We start from the raw sequence: 21,094 nt of genomic DNA, 5'->3' as shown, positions 1-21,094 counted from the left end.
GAGGAGTGGCGGGAGCAATATCTCAGGTGGTGAAAGTCCGGGTCAAGCCTAGCTGGGGTCTAGCAATATTTGGAGTAGTGGATGAGCCGGGAGTGCAGGAGGCGAAAGAGGCCGGCATTCTGGCCTTTGCGTCCCTAGTAGCCCGGCGAAGGATCTTGCTAATGTGGAAGGAGGTGAAGCCCCCCAGCGTGGAGGCCTGGATAAACGACATGGCTGGGTTCATTAAGCTGGAGAGGATAAAGTTTGCCTTGAGAGGGTCTGCGCAGGGGTTCTACAGGCAGTGGCAACTGTTCCTAGACTCTCTCGCGGAGCATTAGAGGAAGGTCGGTCAGCAGCAGCAGCGTTTGCCTGGGGGGTGGTTGAGCAAGAGAACACATGACGGACCTGGGAAACTGGCACGTACGGGAGAGAGACAGTGTACAAAGCTATGTAACATATCGTTTTACCATGTATATATCTTGCTATGTGCGATTTCTTGCTATTTTGTTAGGGGGGGGGGGGGGGTTTATTGTTTGTAAGGGTGAAAAATTGTGTTAAAAAACTTTAATAAATACATATATCTTTTTTAAAAACCCTCCCGGTACAAGCTAGACCGAGCTCATCGGTCATTAAGGCCGAAGCCCAAAGTGAACAAGCTGCCAAGGGCAGTAATTATCTGCTTCCATAAGTTTTGCATGAAGGAGAAGGTATTAAGCTGGGCGAAGCAGAAGCGTGAGGTGCTGTGGGATGGTACTGCGGTTCGGATCTACCAAGACTTGACGGTGGAGTTGGCAAAAATACGAGCGGCGTTTGGGCGAGTGAAGGCGGCATTGTACAAGAAGGGGGTGTGATTTGGTATGGTGTACCCGGCGAAGGTGAAGGTAACGTATAACGCCAAAGACTTTTATTTTGAGACAGCGGAGGCGGCTGAGGCGTTCGTGAGGGCAGAAGGCTTGGGACAGACGTGAAGAGCGGAACTGGAATAGAGACTGGACTGTGTTTGAGCAGCTGCAAAATGTATAAATGTTACAACTTTCTTTTTACAGATTTGTATTGTAATTTACTTCTCTTTGCGTTGTTACAGAGTTTAAGTTGATGGTGGGTTGATTGGCGTTCTGAGTTGCGACGGTTAAATGTTATGTTAGTGAATTGTAGGGGTTGGATTGTTGGGTTTGTTTTGTTGTTTCTTTCTCTGGGACTGGGCGGAAGGGGGAGATATGTCTTAGCAGGGGGGGAGCCACTCGCGCTAGCTAACTAAAGTCAGCTAGTGAACGGGGGTGAAGTAAGAGGAGGGCTGCGGACGTTGGAGCCTGGATAGCAGGCTTCAATGGGCCTACGAGGCGAACGAGAGGAGGGGGGAGGGATGGATGTTGGGGGATGTTGTTTAAGGGGGAAATGTAGGGGTGTTCTTGGGAGGGGGGGGGGGGAAGGGGTTCGATGTTAACAATGGACAGGGGCGGGTCAGGCTTATGGGGCAGGGCCCGGTGGTATGATGATGGTGGATAAGAAAGGTGGGGGGGTGAGAGACCCCCAGTAAGAATAGTCACGTGGAACGTGAGTGGGCTAGGAGGTCCGGTCAAGAGGTCAAGGGTGCTTGCGCATCTTAAAAGTTTGAAAGCAGATGTAGCAATGCTGCAGGAGACTCACTTGAGGGTGAAGGACCATGTGAGACTTAAAAAGGGCTGGGTTAGCCAAGTGTTTCACTCCGGATTTGATGGAAGGGCTCGAGGGGTAGTGGTGTTGGTCAGCAAAAGGGTACGCTTCCAGATGGAGAAGGTGGTGGCAGATCAGGGGGGTAGATATGTGATTGTGGCAGGGGCACTGGAGGGGAGATTAGTGGTGCTGTTAAGTATATAAGGTCCCAATTGGGACAATGTAGGATTCGCGAGGAAGGTGTTTGGGGCCATTCCCGACTTGGACACACATGAGCTGATTGTGTGGGGGGACTGGAACTTGGTGCAGGAGCCAAGGTTGGACAGATCACGGCCGCGCTCACTGGTCCCATCGGAGGGGCGAAGGCGCTGGCTGGGCTAATGGTGGAAATGGGTGGGGTGGACCCTTGGAGGTTCCTGCACCCAAGGGAACGGGAGTACTCGGTTTATTTCTGTTTATTTTCCTGCCAAAGTCTTTTTTCAGGGAGATTGAGGGAAGGATTACCTCGTTCATATGGGGAGGGAAGGTGGCCAGAGTGAGAAAGGTGCTGCTACAGAGGGGAAGGCAGCCAGGGGGTTTGGGTCTCCCGAACCTGATGTCCTACTGGGCGCAGAATGTGGAGAAGGTGCGGAGCTGGGTCAGAGGGGTTGATTCCCAGTGGGTCAGAATGGAGGTGAGTTTGTGCAGGGGGTCGGGGCTGAAAGCACGAGCAACAGCGCCGCTCCCGATAGCTCCGGGGAAATATTCAGAGAGTCCGGTAATAACAGCTTCATTGAAAATCTGGAGGCAGTTTCGCCAACACTTCGGGTTGGGGGCAGGGTCAAGGGAAATGCCGATTCAGGGGAACCACAGATTTGGGCCAGGGAGGTGGGATGGAAGTTTTCGGAAATGGGAAGAGAAGGGGATTAAGACACTAAAATATTTGTTTCTTCGGGGTTGGTTTTTGAGGGAGCTGGAAACGAAGTATGGGCTGGAGCAGGGAGAACTGTTTAGATACATGCAGGTTCGGGATTTTGCCAGGAAGGAGATACAGAGCTTCCCAGAGGAACCGGCCTCCACATTGCTGGAGGAGGTGCTGACGACAAGGGGACTAGAGAAGGGGGCAGTGTCAGCGGTGTACGGAGCTATTTTGGAAGAGGATAAGGCACCACTGGAAGGGATCAAAGCAAAGTGGGAGGAAGAGTTTGGAGAGATTATGGAGGAAGGGGTCTGGTGTGAGGTGCTCCGGAGAGTGAATGCCTCCGCCTCGTGTGAGGTTGGGGCTGATACAGCTGAAGGTGGTATATAGAGCGCACCTCATGAGGGCAAGAATGAGCCGATTTTTTGAAGGAGTAGAAGATGTGTGAGCGCGTTGCGAGGGGGTGGGGGGGGGGGGGGGGCGCTAATCACGTTCATGTGTTTTGGTCCTGTCCAAAGCTAGGGGAGTACTGGAAGGAGGTTTTTAGGGTAATTTCCAAGGTGGTGCGCGTGAAACTGGACCCGGGTCCCCGGGAGGCCATATTTGGGGTGTTGGACCAGCCGCGGTTGGAAACGGGAGCGGAGGCAGATATCATAGCCTTCGCCTCGTTGATCGCCCGAAGGTGGATCCTGCTGGGATGGAGAGCAGCCTCTCCACCCTGTGCCCTGGCATGGCGGGGGGACCTGTTGGAATACTTGACCCTTGAGAAGGTTAAGTTCGAACTAAGGGAAAGCTCGGAGGGGTTCTACAAGTATTGGGCACTATTTATTATGCACTTTCAAGAACTGGATAACATCGAAGATTAGTTGGGGGGGGAGGTGGGCTGTGTATCTAAAGGGTGACTATGGGTAATCCCTGATTCCTTTTTGTCATTTGTTTATGTAATCATGCGGGCTGATGTTTGGGGGTTGGTGGGACATGTGTGTGAGCGTTGCGGGGGGGCACCGCTAATCACGTAATCACGTTCATATGTTTTGGTCCTGTCCAAAGCTAGGGGAGTACTGGAAGGAGGTTTTTAGGGTAATTTCCAAGGCGGTGCGTGTGAAACTGGACCCGGGTCCCCGGGAGGCCATATTCGGGGTGTTATTGTTATGGGGATTGACATATCTGTTGCTGGTTATTGTTTATTGTTGGTGGGTGTAAATTCGGGAGAAAATGTGAAAAAAGAGAATAAAAATGTATTTTTTTTAAAAAGGGATTGGGTTAAAATGGATGCTTCAGGGGAACTTTGTGCAATCTTTTTCTGTGTCTGTATGGGAAGGACTGAGAGTGCCTGTTATTTCTTATCTCTTTTTCCTTGTTTAACTTAAATTGTGCTATTGTGGGGGTTGTTTATGACTGGTATAGAGTGTTTGCTTAAGTAGGGCTGATCTGGGGAAGTGGTATGGATGGGTCGGGGGATGGGTGACTGGGAACAATGGGTGGGAGATGTGCTGGCGCCGAGGCTGGGAGGCCCAGGCTAGCTGAGTGCGGCTAGTCAACGGTAGCCGAGGTGTGGTGTGTGCATATAGTTAGATTAGAGCAAGAGTTAGGTGATAGGATGGTGTTGCTGGGGGGGGGGGGGGGGTCGTTCTGCTGACTGGGTAGGAAACTGGGCATGGCAACAGTGAGGAGGTCATGGGTGGAGCTGGCCAGGAGGCGGGCCAGATGAAGCGCGACACATGGCTGAAGCGCTGGCCAAGGAAAGGGGATGGCTGATCCAAAGCGGGGGAGTGAAGTGCCCCCCAACCAGGCTGATCACCTGGAATGTTAGAGAGTTAAACGGGCCAGTGAAGAGGGCGCGTGTGTTTGCGCATCTGCGGGTTCTGAAGGCGGACATAGTCTTGCTGCAGGAGACGCACCTGAAAGTGGCAGACCAGCTTAGGTTAAGGAAGGGCTGGGTCAGTCAGGTCTTTCATTCGGGGCTTGATTCTAAGACGAGGGGGGTTGCGATCCTGATTTATAAAAGGGTACAATTTGAGGCGGAGGGCACAGTCGTGGATGGGGGTGGCAGGTTTGTTCTGGTTAGGGGTAAGCTCGAAGGGGTGAGACTAGTCCTGGTCAGTGTGAATATCCCTAATTGGGACGATGTGGATTTTATTAGGAGGATGCTATGGAAGATCCCCGACTTGGACTCGCATAAGCTGATCATGGGCTGGGATTTTAATACAGTCCTGGACCCGAGCCTGGACCGGTCATGTTCAAGAACGGGCAGGTTGCCAGCGATGGCAAAGGAACTGAGAGGGTTCATGGGGCAAACGGGGGGAGAAGATCCGTGGAGATTTAGCTGGCCGACGGCGAGGAAGTTCCCGTACCCCCACGTCCACAAGGTGTATTCCAAAATTGACTACTTTGTTGTGAGTAGGGACCTGCTGGACGGAATGGTGGGGGCAGAATTTTGGGCAATTGCCATATCGGACCATGCACCGCACTGGGTAGACCTGCAGTTTTGTAAGGACAGCTTTCAGCGCCCACCATGGAGGCTGGAAGTTGGACTACTCGCAGACGAGGCGGTGTGTGAGATGCTGAGGAAATGCATGCAGAATTACTTGCAGGTGAACGATACTGGAGAAGTCTCGGCAGCGGTGCTCTGGGAGGCACTGAAGACAGTGTTGAGAGGGAACTGATTTCAATCCGGGCGTACAGGGACAGGACAGATAGGGCAGAGACGGACCGACTGATCAAGGAAATTCTACGGACGGACAGGAGTTACGCGGAATCCCTGAGGCCAGAGTTACTCAGGAAACGACAGAGGCTGCAGGCTGAATTTGGGGTGCTGACTACAGGCAAGGCTGTAGAGCAGCTTAGAAAGCTAAAAGGCACGATTTATGAGCATGGGGAGAAGGCCAGTAGAATGGTTGTGCAACAACTAAGGAAGAGGGAAGCGGCTAGGGAAATAGGGAGGGTATTGGATGGGGAAGGTAATCTAGTGGGTGACCCGGCAGGGCTGAACAAGGTCTTTAGGGACTTTTATAGGAAGCTGTCCACTTCGGAACCACCCGGGGGAGATGGGGCGATTCCTGGACAGACTGACCTTCCCAAGAGTGGGAAGGGGGTTGGTGGACGGACTGGGGGCCCTGGTCAGGATCAAAGAGGTATTGTGGGGCCTGAAGGCCATGCAGTCGGGTAAAGCCCCGGGGCCGGCTGTGTATCCGATGGAGTTTTACAAAAAAATTGCCGGGATAGTGGGGCCGGTGCTGGTCAGGGTCTTTAACGAGGCACGAGACAGAGAGAGTTTACTCCCGACGATGTCGCAGGCCACCATCTCGCTTATTCTGAAACGGGATAAGGACCTGGAGGCTTGTGGGTCATACAGGCTGATCTCTTTGATCAACATAGACGCCAAGTTACTGGGCAAGATTCTGGCGACCAGAATTGAGGACTGTGTCCCGGATGTAATTATGGAGGACCAAACCGGGTTTGTAAAGGGGAGGCAGCTGGTGCCCAACCAAAGAAGGCTGCTCAATGTGATTATGATGCCCCCGGAGAGTAGGGAGGTAGAGATAGTGGTAGCCATGGATGCTGAAAAGGCTTTTGACCGGGTCGAGTGGGATTATCTGTGGGAGGTACTAGGACGGTTCGGGTTCGGGGCGGGGTTCATCAACTGGGTTAGGCTATTGTATCAGGCCCTGGAGGCGAGTGTAAGGACGAACAGGACGACATTGGGCTACTTTAGACTGCACCGTGGACAAGACAGGGCTGTCCTCTCTCCCCACTGCTGTTTGCGCCTGCCATAGAGCCGCTGGCAATTGCACTGAGAGCTTCTCGGGGCTGGAAAGGGCTGGTCCGGGGGGGAGTGGAACATAGAGTTTCGTTATACACAGATGATCTGCTGTTATATGTATCAGACCCAATGGTGGGGATGGACGGTATTATGACAACCCTAAGGGAATTTGGCCGGTTCTCCGGATACAAACTGAACATGGCTAAGAGCGAGTTGTTTATAATTCAGTCGAGGGGGCAGGAGAGTAGGCTGAAGGGGTTGCCATTCAGGCTACTGTGGGAGAGTTTCTGATATTAGGGGATTCAGGTGGCACGGTACTGGAGCAAGTTGCATAAGCTCAACCTGTCCCGACTGGTGGAACGAGTGAGGGAGGAGGTCCGGAGGTGGGATGCGCTCCCGCTGTCATTGGCGGGGAGGGTGCAGACTGTTAAGATGACGATTCTCCCGCGGTTCTTGTTTGTTTTCCAGTGTTTCCCCATCTTTATCCAGCGGTCCTTCTTTAAGAGGCTGAATAAAATTATTTTGGGATTTGTATGGGCAGGGAAACCCCGCGGGTGAAGAGGGTGATGCTTGAAAGGAACAGAGGAGAAGTGGGGCTGGCGTTGCCGAACATCAGCAACTATTACTGGGCGGCCAACATAACGATGATAAGGGAATGGATGGTGGGTGCAGGGTAGGTTTGGGAGCGGATGGAGGCTGCTTCGTGCAGGGGCACTAGCTTAGCAGCCCTGGTCACGGCGCCTCTGCCGCTTCCGCCGGCACGGTACTCCACCAGCCCGATAGTGGTGGCGGCTCTTTGGATCTGGGGCCAGTGAAGGAGGCATGTAGGGGAGGTAAGAGCATCGGTGTGGAGCCCAACCTGCGGCAACCACCGATTTGGCCCAGGGAGCATGGACGGGGGGTATCGACTGAGGAGGAGGGCGGGGATTGTGAGGATAGGGGATCTGTTCCTGGAAGGGAACTTTCCAAGCATAAGGGCGCTGGAGGAGAAATTTGGGCTGGCGAGAGGGAACGACTTGAGATACTTTCAGGTGTGGGATTTTGTACGCAGACTGGTGCCGTCCTTCCCATGCCTCCCGCCGAAGGGGAGGCAGGACAGGGTAGTTTCTTGGGGAGAGGTGGGAGAGGGTAGAGTCTCAGATGACTACACGGAGCTAATGGGAGCTGAGGATACACAGATCGAGGACCTGAAGCTTAAGTGGGAAGAGGAGCTCAGGGGGGAGATGGAGGACGGTGTCTGGGCAGAAGCCCTGAGCAGAGTAAACACGACAGCAAAGTGCGCCAGGCTCAGCCTGATCCAGTTTAAGGTCGTGCCCTGGCCCCCATGACGGTGGCCCGGATGAGCAAATTCTTCGGGCTGGAGGACAAGTGTGCTAGATGCGCCGGTGGGCCAGATAACCATGTACACATGTTCTGGTCGTGCCCTAAGCTCGGGGAGTACTGGCAGGGATTCGCAGATGTCATGTCCCGGGTGTTGAAAACTGGGGTGGTAATGAGCCCTGAGGTGGCAATCTTTGGGGTTTCGGAGGATCCGGGAGTCCAGGAAGAGAGAGAGGCCGACGCTCTGTCCTTTGCTTCCCTGGTAGCCCGGCGACGAATACTGTTAGCATGGAGGGGACTCAAAGCCCCCAAGGGCTGAGGTATGGCTATCGGACATGGCGAGCTTTCTTGGCCTAGAGAAAGTCATGTTCGCTTTGAGAGGTTCGCTACTAGGGTTCGCCCGAAGGTGGCAGCCATTTATTGACTTCTTCACAGAGGAGTAAGTGTCAGCAGGGGGCGGGGGGGGGCAAGGGTAGAGTAGAGTAGAGGGATATTGAGGCAGGTCCGTGCGTGAACAGAGCCATGGTTTGTACTATGTTTAGTTTGTGTCTTGACTTTTTTTTTGTACTGTATAATGTCACTTTTTCTATATGCCTAAAATACCTCAATAAAATTGTTTTAAAAAAAAAAATATATATATATATATATATATAATATATATATATATATATATTTCTGCTTTGTGGATCACCTGGCAAAAGTCCTAGATCCCCCATAAAGACATAAAAATAGGAGGTGAAATAGACCATTTGGCCCATTCAACAAGATTGTAACTAATCTTCTACCTCAACTCTACCTTCCTGCAATATTCCCATATCCCCTAGTGCCTGAACAATCTATCAAGCTCTGCCACAGATCTTTGGGGTAGAGAATCTTTGGGTTGAAACGTTGCAAAACCTTGTAATTTTTTTTGCTCATTGAAGTGAAGAATGTTGGTGCAGGGGCATGGAACACTTCCTCTTTCAAATACTAAATGTCAGAAACAAACATGGCAAGGTCAGGTGTAGCACAGGAAAATGCAGCACAACCTTGCCTGCAGCCGCACAAACCTGCCACAACCACAGCTTCTGAGGAACATTCTGTATGTCAAATACACTTTAAAGTTTTCCTTGTGGTCCATCTGAAGAAATTACAATGAAGAATTGAAGGACGTTTTCTGTTGTGAGCTCATTCCTGGTGTGAACTGTATTGATGCTGATCAAACGTATTTCATATAGGGCTCTTACAACCACTGGACAGACGAGGCTGCCATCCCAAACTTCAAAACTGAATTTAAACCAATAGCTCAGCAGTGGAAGAACAGTGCCCAATAATTCCAATGCTAAATAATTTTAAGCATGCTTTGAACCAATTGTATAATAATTAGAAGGTGTTACAGTAAGTAGGAATCTGAAACAATGTCATCTAAATTATTCAAATGTGTTTAAATTTTACCAAAAGTGTAATTTTTAAATATTTACATTTGTTTTATTCTTTATGGGTAATGACAGCTTGCTCCTGCTCCTAATTCGTATGTTTGTCTGTAACCAGCATACCGAGCCCAACACAGTGATCTGTGCTTTCGCGACTACAAGGAGCCATCTATAATGAAGGGGCAATAAGGGCGATGATATCTTAGAGGGAGCATCAAATTAAGCTTTGTGGGTAGAGCTTAGGAATAAAAAAGGGACAGCCACATTACTAGGTGTTTATTATAGACTCCCAGATAGTCAGCGGGAAATTGAGGAGCAAATATGTGCACAATTCGCAGATAAATAATAAAAGGGTAATTATATTACGTGATTTTAACTTTCCCAACGTTAATTGCGATAGTCATTGTGTTAAGGGCTTAGATGAAGTTGAGTTCTTAAGATGTATACAGGAGAACTTTTTAGCTCAATATATAGAGGGTCCAAGAGGCTTTTAGCAAGTACAAAGAGAGAAAATCCACGGAGGCATTAGTGGAATACAGAAAGTGCAGGATGGAGTAAAGAGGGGATATGAGAAAACTCTGGCTGGCAAAAGTAGAGAAAATCCCAAGATATTCTGTAAGTATATCAATGGGAAGAGGATAACCAGGGAAAGATTCGGGACCAAGTGGGAAATCTGTGGGTGGAGCCAGAGGACATTGGATAGGATATTGAACGAATACTTCACATCTGTCTTCACCCAAGAGAGGGATGAGGTAGGCATGGTACTCCGAGAGAGAGACTGCGAGGTTCTTGAACAAATTGTCACAGGGAGTGACAAGGTATTGGAGGTGTTGGCAGGCTTAAAAGTAGATAAGTCTCCAGGTCTGGATGAATTGTGCCCCAGGATGCTGTGGGAAATGAGAGAGGAGATTGCAGGGGCTCTGATACAAATTTAATTCCTCTCTGGTCACAGGAAAGGTGCCAGAGTACTGGTTAACAGCTAATTTGGTCCCACTATTTAAGAAAGGTTGGAGAGATAAGCCAGGGAACTACAGATCAGTGAGTCTCACATCAGTAGTAGGCAAACTATTGGAGGAAATTCTGGAGGGGAGAATCTATCTCCACTTGGAGAGGCACGGTTTGATCAGGAATAGTCAGCATGACTTTGTCAGAGGGAGGTCATGCCTAACAAATTTGATTGAATTTTTTGAGCATGTAACCAGTGTGTAGATGAGGGTAGTGCAGTTGATTTAGTTTACATGGATTTCAGCAAAGTTTTGACGAAGTCCCACATGGGAGCTTATAAAGAAAGTAAATGCACATGGGATACAGGGTAACTTGATAAGGTGGATTAAAAATTGGCTTACCTGTAGGAGATGGGGTGTAATGACAGAGGGCTGTTCTAGTGACTGGAAACCATGGTTCATTGGGTAACACAGGGATCTCTGCTGGGTCCCCTATTGTTTGTCATTTATGTAAATGACATGGGTGACTATGTGGGGGGTCGGATCAGTAAGTGTGCGGATGACATAAAGATTGGCCGGGTGGTTAATAGTGAGGTTGAGTGTCTTGGCTTACAAGAAGATATAGACAGGATGGTCAAATGGGCAGAAAAGTGGCATATGGAATTTAACCCTGAAAAGTGTGAGGTGATACACTTTGAAAGGAGTAATTTGACAAGGAAGTATTTGATGAAAGGTCTGACACTGGGAAGTTCCGAGGACCAAAGGGATCTTGGTATGTTTGTCCATAGATCTCTGAAGGCAGAAGGGCAGGTTAATAGGGTGGTGCAAAAGTCATATGGGTCACTTGCCTTTATCAATCGAGGCAAAGATTACAAAAGCAGGAAGGTCATGTTAGCGTTGCATAGAATTTTGGTGAGGCTACAGCTGGAATATTGTGTGCAATTATGGTCGGCACATTATAGTAAGGATGTGATTGCACATCTTGGGGGGGGGGGGTTGCAGGGGCCATTCACCAGGATGTTGCTCGAGATGGAACATTTAAGTTATGGAGAGAGGTGGGATACAATTGGGTTGTTTTCGCTGGAGCAGACAAGACTAAGGGGCAACCTGATCGAGGTGTACAAGATTATGAAGGGCATGGACAGGGTGGATGGGATTTGAGGGGAAACCTTTTTACCCAGAGAGTGGTGATGGTCTGGAACTCACTGCCAGGGAGGGTGGTAGAGGTGGGTTGCCTCGCATCCTTTAAGAAGTACCTGGATGAGCACTTGGCACATCATAACATTCAAGGCAATGAGCCAAGTGCTCGCAAATGGGATTCAGGAGGCAGGTCTGATGACGGCACAGTGGCTAGCATTGCTGCCTGACAGCACGAAGCACCCGGGTTCGATCCCGGCCCCAGGTCACTGTTCGTGTGGAGTTTGCCCATTCTCCTCGTGTCTGCATGGGTCTCACCCCCACAACCCAAAGATGTGCAGGGTAGGTGGATTGGCCACACTAAATTGCCCCTTAATTTGAAAAAAATGAATTGGGCACTTTAAATTTATATTTTTAAAAAAGTAGGCACTTCTGGTGTCTTTCAAGTGTTGGTGCAGACTCGATGGGCCGAAGGGTCTCTTCTGCCCGATATTATTCTGTAATTCAGTGAATGACAACATTATATTTTCTGTCCCCCTCCATGGCTTGTTTTGCAGAGGCGGCCCGCCATTGGCAAGCTGCGGGATCTTCCAGTCCCATCAGTATCAATGCGATTTCCCGTTGTTCGCACCCTCCACTGCTTGGGAACCCGCGGTGAGGGTCGCTGTCAGCAGGAACGGAAGATCCCACCAGCAGGAATGGCCTGAAAATCCCGCCACAGAATACTGCGGATGCTGGAAATTTGCAATAAAAACAAAAGATGCTGGAATAAAACTCAGCGACGAAGGTAGCATCTGTGTAGAGAGAAAAGCAGAGTTAACATTTCAAGTCCTGGCCTTTCATTCAGAACTGGGAAAAGTTAGAGATGTAGTTGCAGCAGATAGATGCAATTAAAGTGAGGTTTTAGGTCTCTGATTCAGCACAACGAGAAAAATGAAAATTGCTTTTAAAATTGAAGGCCAGTGCATTAATCGCAATTTCTACTTTAACATCTTCCAGCAAGACATTTCTACGGCATTTGTCATAAACTTCTTAAATTCCAGTGGTTCACCAGGTTAATAGCTTAGTTGGAAGATTTGTGGCACAAGCTGGCAGCATTGAGTATTTTCTTTCAACAAAGACGAAGGGAAATTTTGAATTCCCTTACGGTCAAATATTGAACTGAGATATCTGAAAATCAAGGTTGACTTACTGCTTTTGTTTTTGAGCGTTGAGTATCACTTGAATATTTAAGAGGTAGCAAAATAAAAAGAGAGAGATTAAAAATATAACATTTGTTTTTAAAAGAAGAATAAACCTGAAACATTCATTTAATTTCCAATTCGGAGTCCTGAGTATTCAGCTCCGGGTCCTGAACTGATTCAGGAATTCTTGTTTTGGAAAGGCAAAGTGGAGGCATGTACCTGTATGTGTAATGAATTCCATATTCTGATATTTATCATGCGAAACATGTTTACGATGAATTAATTAAATATTTTCATTGTATTAGGGTTTCTAAAAGTATTAACCTAAATTTTAAAACAAGCTTGGGAATTAACTTGTGCCCATTTCTGTATCTAGAAATTAAACAAATAGACTGAGAATGGTGCCTGCTTACCTGGCAGCAACATAAGCTACAATCTTTGCTGTAAAGTTGCTGTGTGATTTAGTGATATTAATGGTCTGTTGACATCACCGTCTGAAGTTTGCAGTAATTTGGTAACTGAATTGCACATTTTGCCTTTAGTGTATTAGTGCTGATGGAAGGATCAAATTCCATTGCAAAAGAATAAGCTTGTATTTTACTTGCAACATGGCTGAAGACATGTCCGCAAAGCTCATATGCGAGTCCATAATGGACTCTTTGTCCTTGTTACAAGCTTCATGAATTGTGCCCCTGGGTTGGATTCTTAAATGAGACAGCAGATCATTAGATAGATAATTATATCTATTTAACTGAAGCAATAATAGTGACAGAAATTGTTGACAGATCTGCGACTCTTGTTTAACAGTCTAATGGGTTTTGTAAAAGCAAATACTATTTAAGAAAAAATGAAACTAACAGTACTTCTGGCCCTTTCTTTTCAGGAAAATGGAAATCTTCAGAATAACATGAACCAGCGCAAACTGAAGTATCAGGTAGTTTTTGTGTGTTCTCTTGGATTGTTGAACATTTCTTTTCTGCCAGTGTAATCACCCCATATTATTTTACGAGGGGACAAATTTTTCAAGTCATTACTAATTGGATCCAGCGGTTTACTTTACATTTTGACTTGCAACTGTTCGGGTTTATCCAATTTCAGCCAATTGAGGGTGAAGAAGTGTATTAAAGTGTTATTTGTAAGACATTTTCTACATCAGTAAACCTAGAGCATTCAGTAAAACTGTGTGAAAGGTGGCTGGATGATATGTAAAAGTTAGCCAAACATTTTAAGATAAAGATAGATTTTTTTTGAAGAATAAAGGGATTAAGGGTTATGGTGTTCGGGCTGGAAAGTGGAGCTGAGTCCACAAAAGATCAGCCATGATCTCATTGAATGGTGGAGCAGGCTCGAGGGGCCAGATGGCCTACTCCTGCTCCTAGTTCTTATGTTCTAAACATGAAATCTTCCTACAAATCTTCCTAGCTAGAGAAAGAGTTGGTCCACTCAAGGACAAAGGAGGGAAATTATGTGTAGAACCAGGAGAAGTAGGTGAGATTCTTAATGAGTATTTTGCATCGTATTCACAAAGGAGAGGGACACGTTGATGGTGGTGTCTCAGAGGGATGTGTAAACACTTTAGAACAGGTCATTATTACGAGGGAGGAAGTGTTAGGTGTGTTAAAAAGCATTATGGTCGACATGTCCCCAGGGCCAGGTGGCATCTATCCCAGATTACTGAGGGAGACAAGAGATGAAATCACTGGGCCTCTGACAGAAATCTTTGTGTCCTCATTGGCCCCGGGTGAGATCCCAGAGGATTGGAGGATAGCCAATGTTGTACCGTTATTTAACAAGGGTTGCAAGGTTAATCCGTGTAATTATAGGCCAGTGAGCTTGACGTCAGTGATAGTGAAATTGTTGGAACAGATTCTCAGAGATAATGGGCGTCATTCTCCGACCCCCCGCCGGGTCGGAGAATCGCCGGGGGCTGGCGTGAATCCCGCCCCCACCGGCTGCCGAAGTCTCCGGCACCGGATATTAGGCGGGGGCGGGAATTGGGCCGCACAGGTTAGCGGGCCCCCCCGCTGAATTCTCCAGCCCGGATGGGCCGAAGTCCCGCCGATAAATTGCCTGTCCCGCCAGCGTGGATTAAACCACCTTTTGAACGGCGGGACAAGGCGGAGTGGGCGGGCTCTGGGGGCGGGGGGGGGGGGGGCGCGGGGCGATCTGACCCCAGGGTGTGCCCCCACGGTGGCCTGGCCCGCGATCGGGGCCCACCGATCCGCGGGCGGGCCTGTGCCGTGGGGGCACTCTTTCCCTTCCGCCTCTGCCACGGTCTGCACCATGGCGGAGGTGGAAGAGACTCCCTCCACTGCGCATGCATGGGAAACTGTCAGCGGCCGCTGACGCTCCCGCGCATGCGCCGCCCGGAGATGTCATTTCCGCGCCAACTGGCGGAGCAACAAAGGCCGTTTCCGCCAGCTGGTGGGGCGGAAATTCCTCCGGCGCCCGCCTAGCCCCTCAATGTTGGGGCTCGGCCCCCAAAGATGCGGAGCATTCCGCACCTTTGGGGCGGCCGATGCCCGTCTGATTGGCGCCGTTTTGTGCGCCAGTCGGCGGACATCGCGCCGTTTCGGGAGAATTTCGCCCAGGATCTATGCACATTTGGAAGTGAATGGTCTTATTAGTGACAGCCAGCATAGTTTTGTACGAGGGGGGTCATGTCTCACTAATTTGATTGAGGTTTTTGAGGAGGTGACAAAAATGATTGACAAGGGAAGGGTTGTAGATGTTGTCTGCATGGACTTTAATAAAGCATTTGACAAGGTCTCTCATGGCAGGCTGGTGCAAAAGATTAAATCACACGGGGTCAGGGTGAACGAGCTAGATGGAACCAGAACTGGCTTGGCTATAGAAGACAGAGGGTAGCAGTGGAAGGGCGTTTTTCCAAATGGAGGTCCGTAACTAGTGGTGTTCCGCAGGGATCAGTACTCGGGGACCTCTGCTCTTTGTAATGTACACAAATTACTTGGAAGATAACGTAGCGGGTCTGAAAAGCAAGTTTGCGGATGATACTAAGAATGCAGGAGTTGCGGATAGTGATGAAGATTGTCAGAGAATACAACAGGGTATAGATAGGCTGCAAAATTGGGCAGAGAAATGGCAGATGGAATTTAACCCGGACAAATGCGAGGTGATGCATTTTGGTAGATCCAATTCAGGTGGGAGCTATGAAATAAATGGCAGGAGCATAGAGACACAGAGAGATGAGGGCGTGCAGGTCCGGAGATCCTTAAAAGTGGCAGCATAGGTGGAAATGGTGGTAAAGAAAGCATGTGGCATGCTTGCCTTCATAGGCAGGGTATCGAGTATAAAAGCTTGAAAATTATATTGCAATTATATAGAACGTTGGTTAGGCCACATTTGGAATACTGTGTCCAGTTCTGGTCACCGCACTACCAGAAGGACGGGGAGGCGTTGGAGAGAGTACAGGAAAGGTTTACCAGGATGTTGCCTGGTATGGAGGGTATTAGCTATGAGGAGAGATTGAGTAAACTGGGATTGTTCTCCCTCGAGATACGGAGGCGGAGGCTGAGGGGCGACCTGAAAGAAGTTTATAAAAGTATTAGGGGTATAGATAGGGTGAACAGTTGGAGGTTTTTTCCCAGGGCGGAAATGACAATTACAAGGGGCCACAAGTTCAAGGTGAGGGGGGAAAGATTCAGTGGAGGTGTGTGGGTAGGTTTTTTTTTTTTTTTACAGAGGGTGGTAGTGGCCTGGAATGCATGGCCAAGTGAGGTGGTTGAGGCAGATAAGACTTATCTGGATAGGCACATGAACAGACGGGGTTTAGAAGGATTCAGGCGATTGGTCTAGATAGGACATGTGATTGGTGCAGGCTTGGAGGGCCGAAGGGCTTGTTCCTATGCTGCATTGTTCTTTGTTCTACACAAAATTTCATATTAAGATTGAATTTTTTAATCTGTCTAATGGGTGCAACAAAAATATATTTAATGTACACTCATTTCCCATGCTTGATTTTATTTTACCGAACTGCTTTGGTGTGTTAAGGTCCACGGTTTAGAGAACCCCAAAGTGTATCATGGAGTTCACCTGACCCTTAACTTTGAGTTTATTGTGGTTATGGGGAGCACATGAGCCTGCCTTTCAGGTGTTATTCAACAGTGTTACAGTACGTTTAAATTAAAACAATGTTTATCCATGAAACCAGTTAACACTTTATAAACCCACAGTAAACATCTTAACAACTATAAACACCAGTAAATCCCCAAAGAATACAGTACTCGACAGATAACCCTTGATAAATTCCCAAACAACATCCAGAAGACAAAAGACCCTTTTAACACAGAGATCAGGTTTAAATTCTCGACTGAAAGCAGTTATCACTCTGAAATCACCCAAATGAATACTCTTTAGCTTGTAGAGAGATACATGCACACCTGCTGGCATTCTCTGCAGCTCTTCTCTCTGAAAACAAAACTACAAATTCACTCTGTAGCAACTTGCTCAAAAACGAAAGTAAAGAAGACAGACAGCCCAGCTCCACCCACACTCTGAAATCACTGATAAACACCCATTTCTTAAAGACCCATTTCTTAAAGGTACTCTCACATGACGGGTGTCAGGCAACAGAATTATTTTTAAGTGGATTAGGGGTTGGGTTCTGTCCTCATAATGTGATACACCAGTACTACTGGTAAGCAATTAAAAACAATAATTTTCCCTGTTATTTCATCAGTACACTGAATGGTAGCAGCAGGTAGTGATTTGAAAGCAATTGCAAAAATTAAGAGTATATTTCAAGAATCCGAGAGCAAAGAAAGACAATTAATGCTACACCTGTTAGAGTATTTTAGTTTTTGATTATACTCAAGTTTCAGAAAGCACATTAAATATGACACAGATTGAACTGGATTTTGCTCTTTACCTGCTGACAAGTTTGAAGACGTAAAATCCAGTGGGTGGTATTATGGCACATACCCGCCAGCCACTGGCCTATCTGAAATCTTACAGGAGGGTGGCGGCGGTGCCTACCCTGGTTTAAGTGGCCAATTAAGGGACACAAGGACCTCATTCAGCAATTGCTGGTGTTTTATCACTGAGTGGAGGCCCATGCCATGCAGGTAGCTTGGCAGCTACTGCTCTCAGCTGGTGTTGGACAAGGGTGGGGTGGGTACCTTCCTTGTGGAAGGTCATCCCCCTCTTCACCTGGGCAGGTTGGCAGACCCACGCGAGGCCGCATACCCGTATATACCTGGGTTCCTCAGCATAGTGGGACTATCTGTAGCCCAAGCTGTGGCCGTCACTCCATGTGGTGCTGTTGGGACTACAGAACAGCTAGCTTATCAGATTGGCTGGTAGCTGTCTGAGGCTGAACTGCATGCTGAGATGGGGGAAGATGTCTTAAAGCAATTAACGCTGCTCCCGGCATTAAATTGCTGTGGGGCAGCTTTTGGGATCGTGGGCAGGCTGTCCCCCCCCCTTCACTTTTTAGGTAGGGGGGAATGGTTGCAAGGACAACCGTACTGTGCAAAATCAAGCCCATGGTGTTTTCACCATCCAATTTGATTATTGAAAGGACGTAATCTTAAATTATCACCTCAGTTTTGTTAATTGACAAGAGAAGATTAACCTTCTCATTACTAAGAGCAGCGGTAGACCATGTATTTTCCCATCTTAATTTCACATGTTTCTGTAATGGAAAACAAATGAGTTGAATTTTGAAAACAGGCAGTGTTTTGATAATCTAAATATTCCAATTACCGACAGCTGTGAACGAGGTGGATTATGTCAGAAACTAAACACAAAATACCAAATTTAGTGTTGGCAAAGATTCCTTAGAAACGTACAAGCAAGTGCCCTTGAAGTTGGGATATTAATCTTCCTTGAAGTTGGGACATTAATCTTCCACACCCCAATGAAGTCCATCCCCTCTCTCAATCCCTTGCCGACAGACACTAAGAAACCACCAGTGAACCAAACCTATGGTTATTTTTTAGTCTCCGGTTCCTCCCACGATTCTGAAAACCCCAGCTTCCCCATCTATTGTGAGGCATAGAAAAGGATCCCTCCCTTACACTGCGTGACAACCTGACCGCAGAGCTGCCGAGCTCTGAACTGCTATCCTAGTTTTACTCAACCCCAGCATCATCCACAATTCTGCCAGAATTCAGGTCTCTCTGCATTGCTATCAAAAATACTGGAGTGGCCCGCTTACAGCTCCACCTCTTTCCTCGCACTGCTAAATACCATGTAACTATTACGTGTTGCCTAATATTTTACTATATTTTTTCAGCTTTAAAATGGTAAAGGGCGAAAAGCAAGTTTTGTGGCCACTTTTGTACAGTTTTCACAGAATGATGTATAATTTTAGAATTCAACCCTCAAAAAGCATCAATTCAAAACAAAGTTGCATTTAAAGAAAATGGGGTGCAAGTACCCTGCATTTTGAAGAGATCAATTTAATTGAATCTTGCAGTACTCTCTATTGTACGCAACAAGCACAACGTTTAAAAGTACATACCAATTATATTGCCGAGATGGGGCAGGTTGGAATTGGAAATCCATCAATGGAGGTGCTATCTGTCTAATACGATGGTCCTCTATCAGATCTTCACTCATTGTTTGGATGTTGAACTGAGAGTGCATGTCTTGAAATGTCAGACTAGTGCGTATAAAGAGGCGCAAGCAGCCAATTGCGGAACTCTCAGAAGGCTATCAAGTAGATTAGGGAATTAAAGTAACTGTTCAATGGATGCTGCTGATGTACACAAATGTCATCATTAATAAAGGAACTGCTTTTTTGTGAGGGTTATACAGCTAAGGTAACCTTGAGTCCAAATTTCCAGTACACAAAAGTGTTTTTCAGCACAGCCTAGCTTAGTATGTATGATTTCAGCGGCAATATCAGTCGACTAGCAGTCCAGACTAATGCCTGCAGCTGGTGTAATTTAAATTCAATTAATTAAAATCTGGAATTAAAAACTAGTCTCAATAACAGTGACCATGAAACCATATAAAAGCAAATTACTGCGGATGCTGGAATCTGAAACCAAAAGAGAAAATGCTGGAAAATCTCAACAGGTCTGGCAGCATCTGTATGGAGGGAAAAGAGCAAACGTTTCGAGTCCAGATGACCCTTTGTCAAAGCCAAAAGCTAAATGAAACCATTGTTATTTGAAAAAATCATCTGGTTTACTAATGTCCTTCAGTAAAGAAAATTGCTACCCTTACTTGGTCTGGCCTACATTTGCCTCAAGACCCTCAGTAATGTGGTTGATTCTTAACTGCCCTCTGAAATGGCCAAGCAAGCCACTCAGTTATATCAAACTGCTAGAAAATGTAAACGGAATAAACTCCTTCCATAACAGCACCGTGGGTACACATACACCACATGGACCACAGCGGTTCAAGAAGGCAGTTCACCACTACCTTCTCAAGGGCAGTTGGAGATGGGCTATACATGTTAGACAGGGCAGCAATGACCATTTCCCATGAACAAATACATTTTAAAAAGAAGTCAGTCGGCCCTGTAGCATTAACGATCACAATTATTTTAGTGGAAAATAGATTTGATGTTCTGGTAAGGAATGGGAATTGTCACATTCCGAAAGGTTCGGTTTCCACGAGTGAATGCAGAGTATACTGGAAGTCTGCAGAGGGATTTGGATAGATTAAGTGAATGGGCTAGAGTCTGGCAGATAAAATACAATGTTGACAAATGTGAGGTTATCCATTTTGGTAGGAATAACAGCAAAAGGGATTATTATTTAAATGATAAAATATTAAAACGTGCTGCTGTGCAGAGGGACCTGGGTGTCCTAGTGCATGATTCGCAAAAAGTTGGTTTACAGGTGCAACAGGTGATTAAGAAGGCAAATGGAGTTTTGTCCTTCACTGCTAGAGGGGTGGAGTTTAAGACTAGGGAGGATATGCTGCAATTATATAAGGTGTTAGTGAGGCCACACCTGTGTTCAGTTTTGGTCTCCTTACCTGAGAAAGGATGTACTGGCGCTGGAGGGTGTGCAGAGGAGATTTACTAGGTTAATCCCAGAGTTGAGGGGATTGGATTACGAGGAGAGGTTGAGTAGACTGGGACTGTACTTGTTGGAATTTAGAAGGATACGTGGGAATCTTGTAGAAATATATAAAATTATGAAGGGAATAGATAGGATAGATGTGGGGAGGTTGTTTCCACTGGTGGGTGAAAGCAGAACTAGGGGACATAGCCTTAAAATAAGGGGAGGTAGATTTAGGACTGAGCTTAGGAGGAACATCTTCACCCAAAGGGTTGTGAATCTATGGAATTCCTTGCCCAGTGAAGCAGTTGAGGCTCCTTCATTAAATGTTTTCAAGATAAAGGTAGATTTGGGGACTTCCGGGTGCGGCGATGACCAGCTGAGTCGCACGTTTCGGCAGCTCCCTGTGAAACGGACTTTTGGGCTCTTGATAGGAGCCCCAACGGCAATTTTAACGGCTGAAAACACCGTGCGGTAAACCAGAAGGGTGTTCCCCCTGGACACGGATGGAAAAAGGAGAGGAAAGTGGCCGGATTGCAGCGGATCCTTTGGAACAACGGCAAGGAAGGCAAGCAGAAACCAAGATGGTGTCGGAAGGTGGCAGTTTCATATGGGGCCCTGAACAACAAGAGTTTTTGAAACGCTGCGTGGAGGAGATAAAAAAGGAAATGAAGAAAGAGTTGTTGGCCCCGATATTACAGGCGATTGAAGGGCTGAAAGAGGAACAAAAGACCCAGGAGCAGGAGCTTCGGGTCGTGAAGGCGAAAGCAGCAGAGAATGAAAACGACATACAGGGCCTGGTGGTGAAGTCGGAGATACATGAGG

General features: G+C 47.4%; 1 protein-coding gene across 2 annotated transcripts in view; it reads left to right on the top strand.

Moving 5' to 3' along the window:
- The window catches only part of kif16ba (kinesin family member 16Ba), a 251,726-nt gene that overhangs the window by 132,824 nt on the left and 97,808 nt on the right, over positions 1–21,094 (top strand). For both annotated transcript variants that reach the window (XM_072506633.1, XM_072506629.1), the window contains one exon: positions 13,174–13,224. In XM_072506633.1, the coding sequence (XP_072362734.1) occupies positions 13,174–13,224 (51 nt within the window). The remainder of the gene's footprint in view (positions 1–13,173; positions 13,225–21,094) is intronic.

This window comes from Scyliorhinus torazame, chromosome 1 (genome assembly GCF_047496885.1).
Source record: "Scyliorhinus torazame isolate Kashiwa2021f chromosome 1, sScyTor2.1, whole genome shotgun sequence".
NCBI classification, from domain to species: Eukaryota; Metazoa; Chordata; class Chondrichthyes; order Carcharhiniformes; family Scyliorhinidae; genus Scyliorhinus; species Scyliorhinus torazame.
Note: the sequence above shows the minus strand (reverse complement) of the source record. Positions and strands in the feature narration are given on the sequence as shown.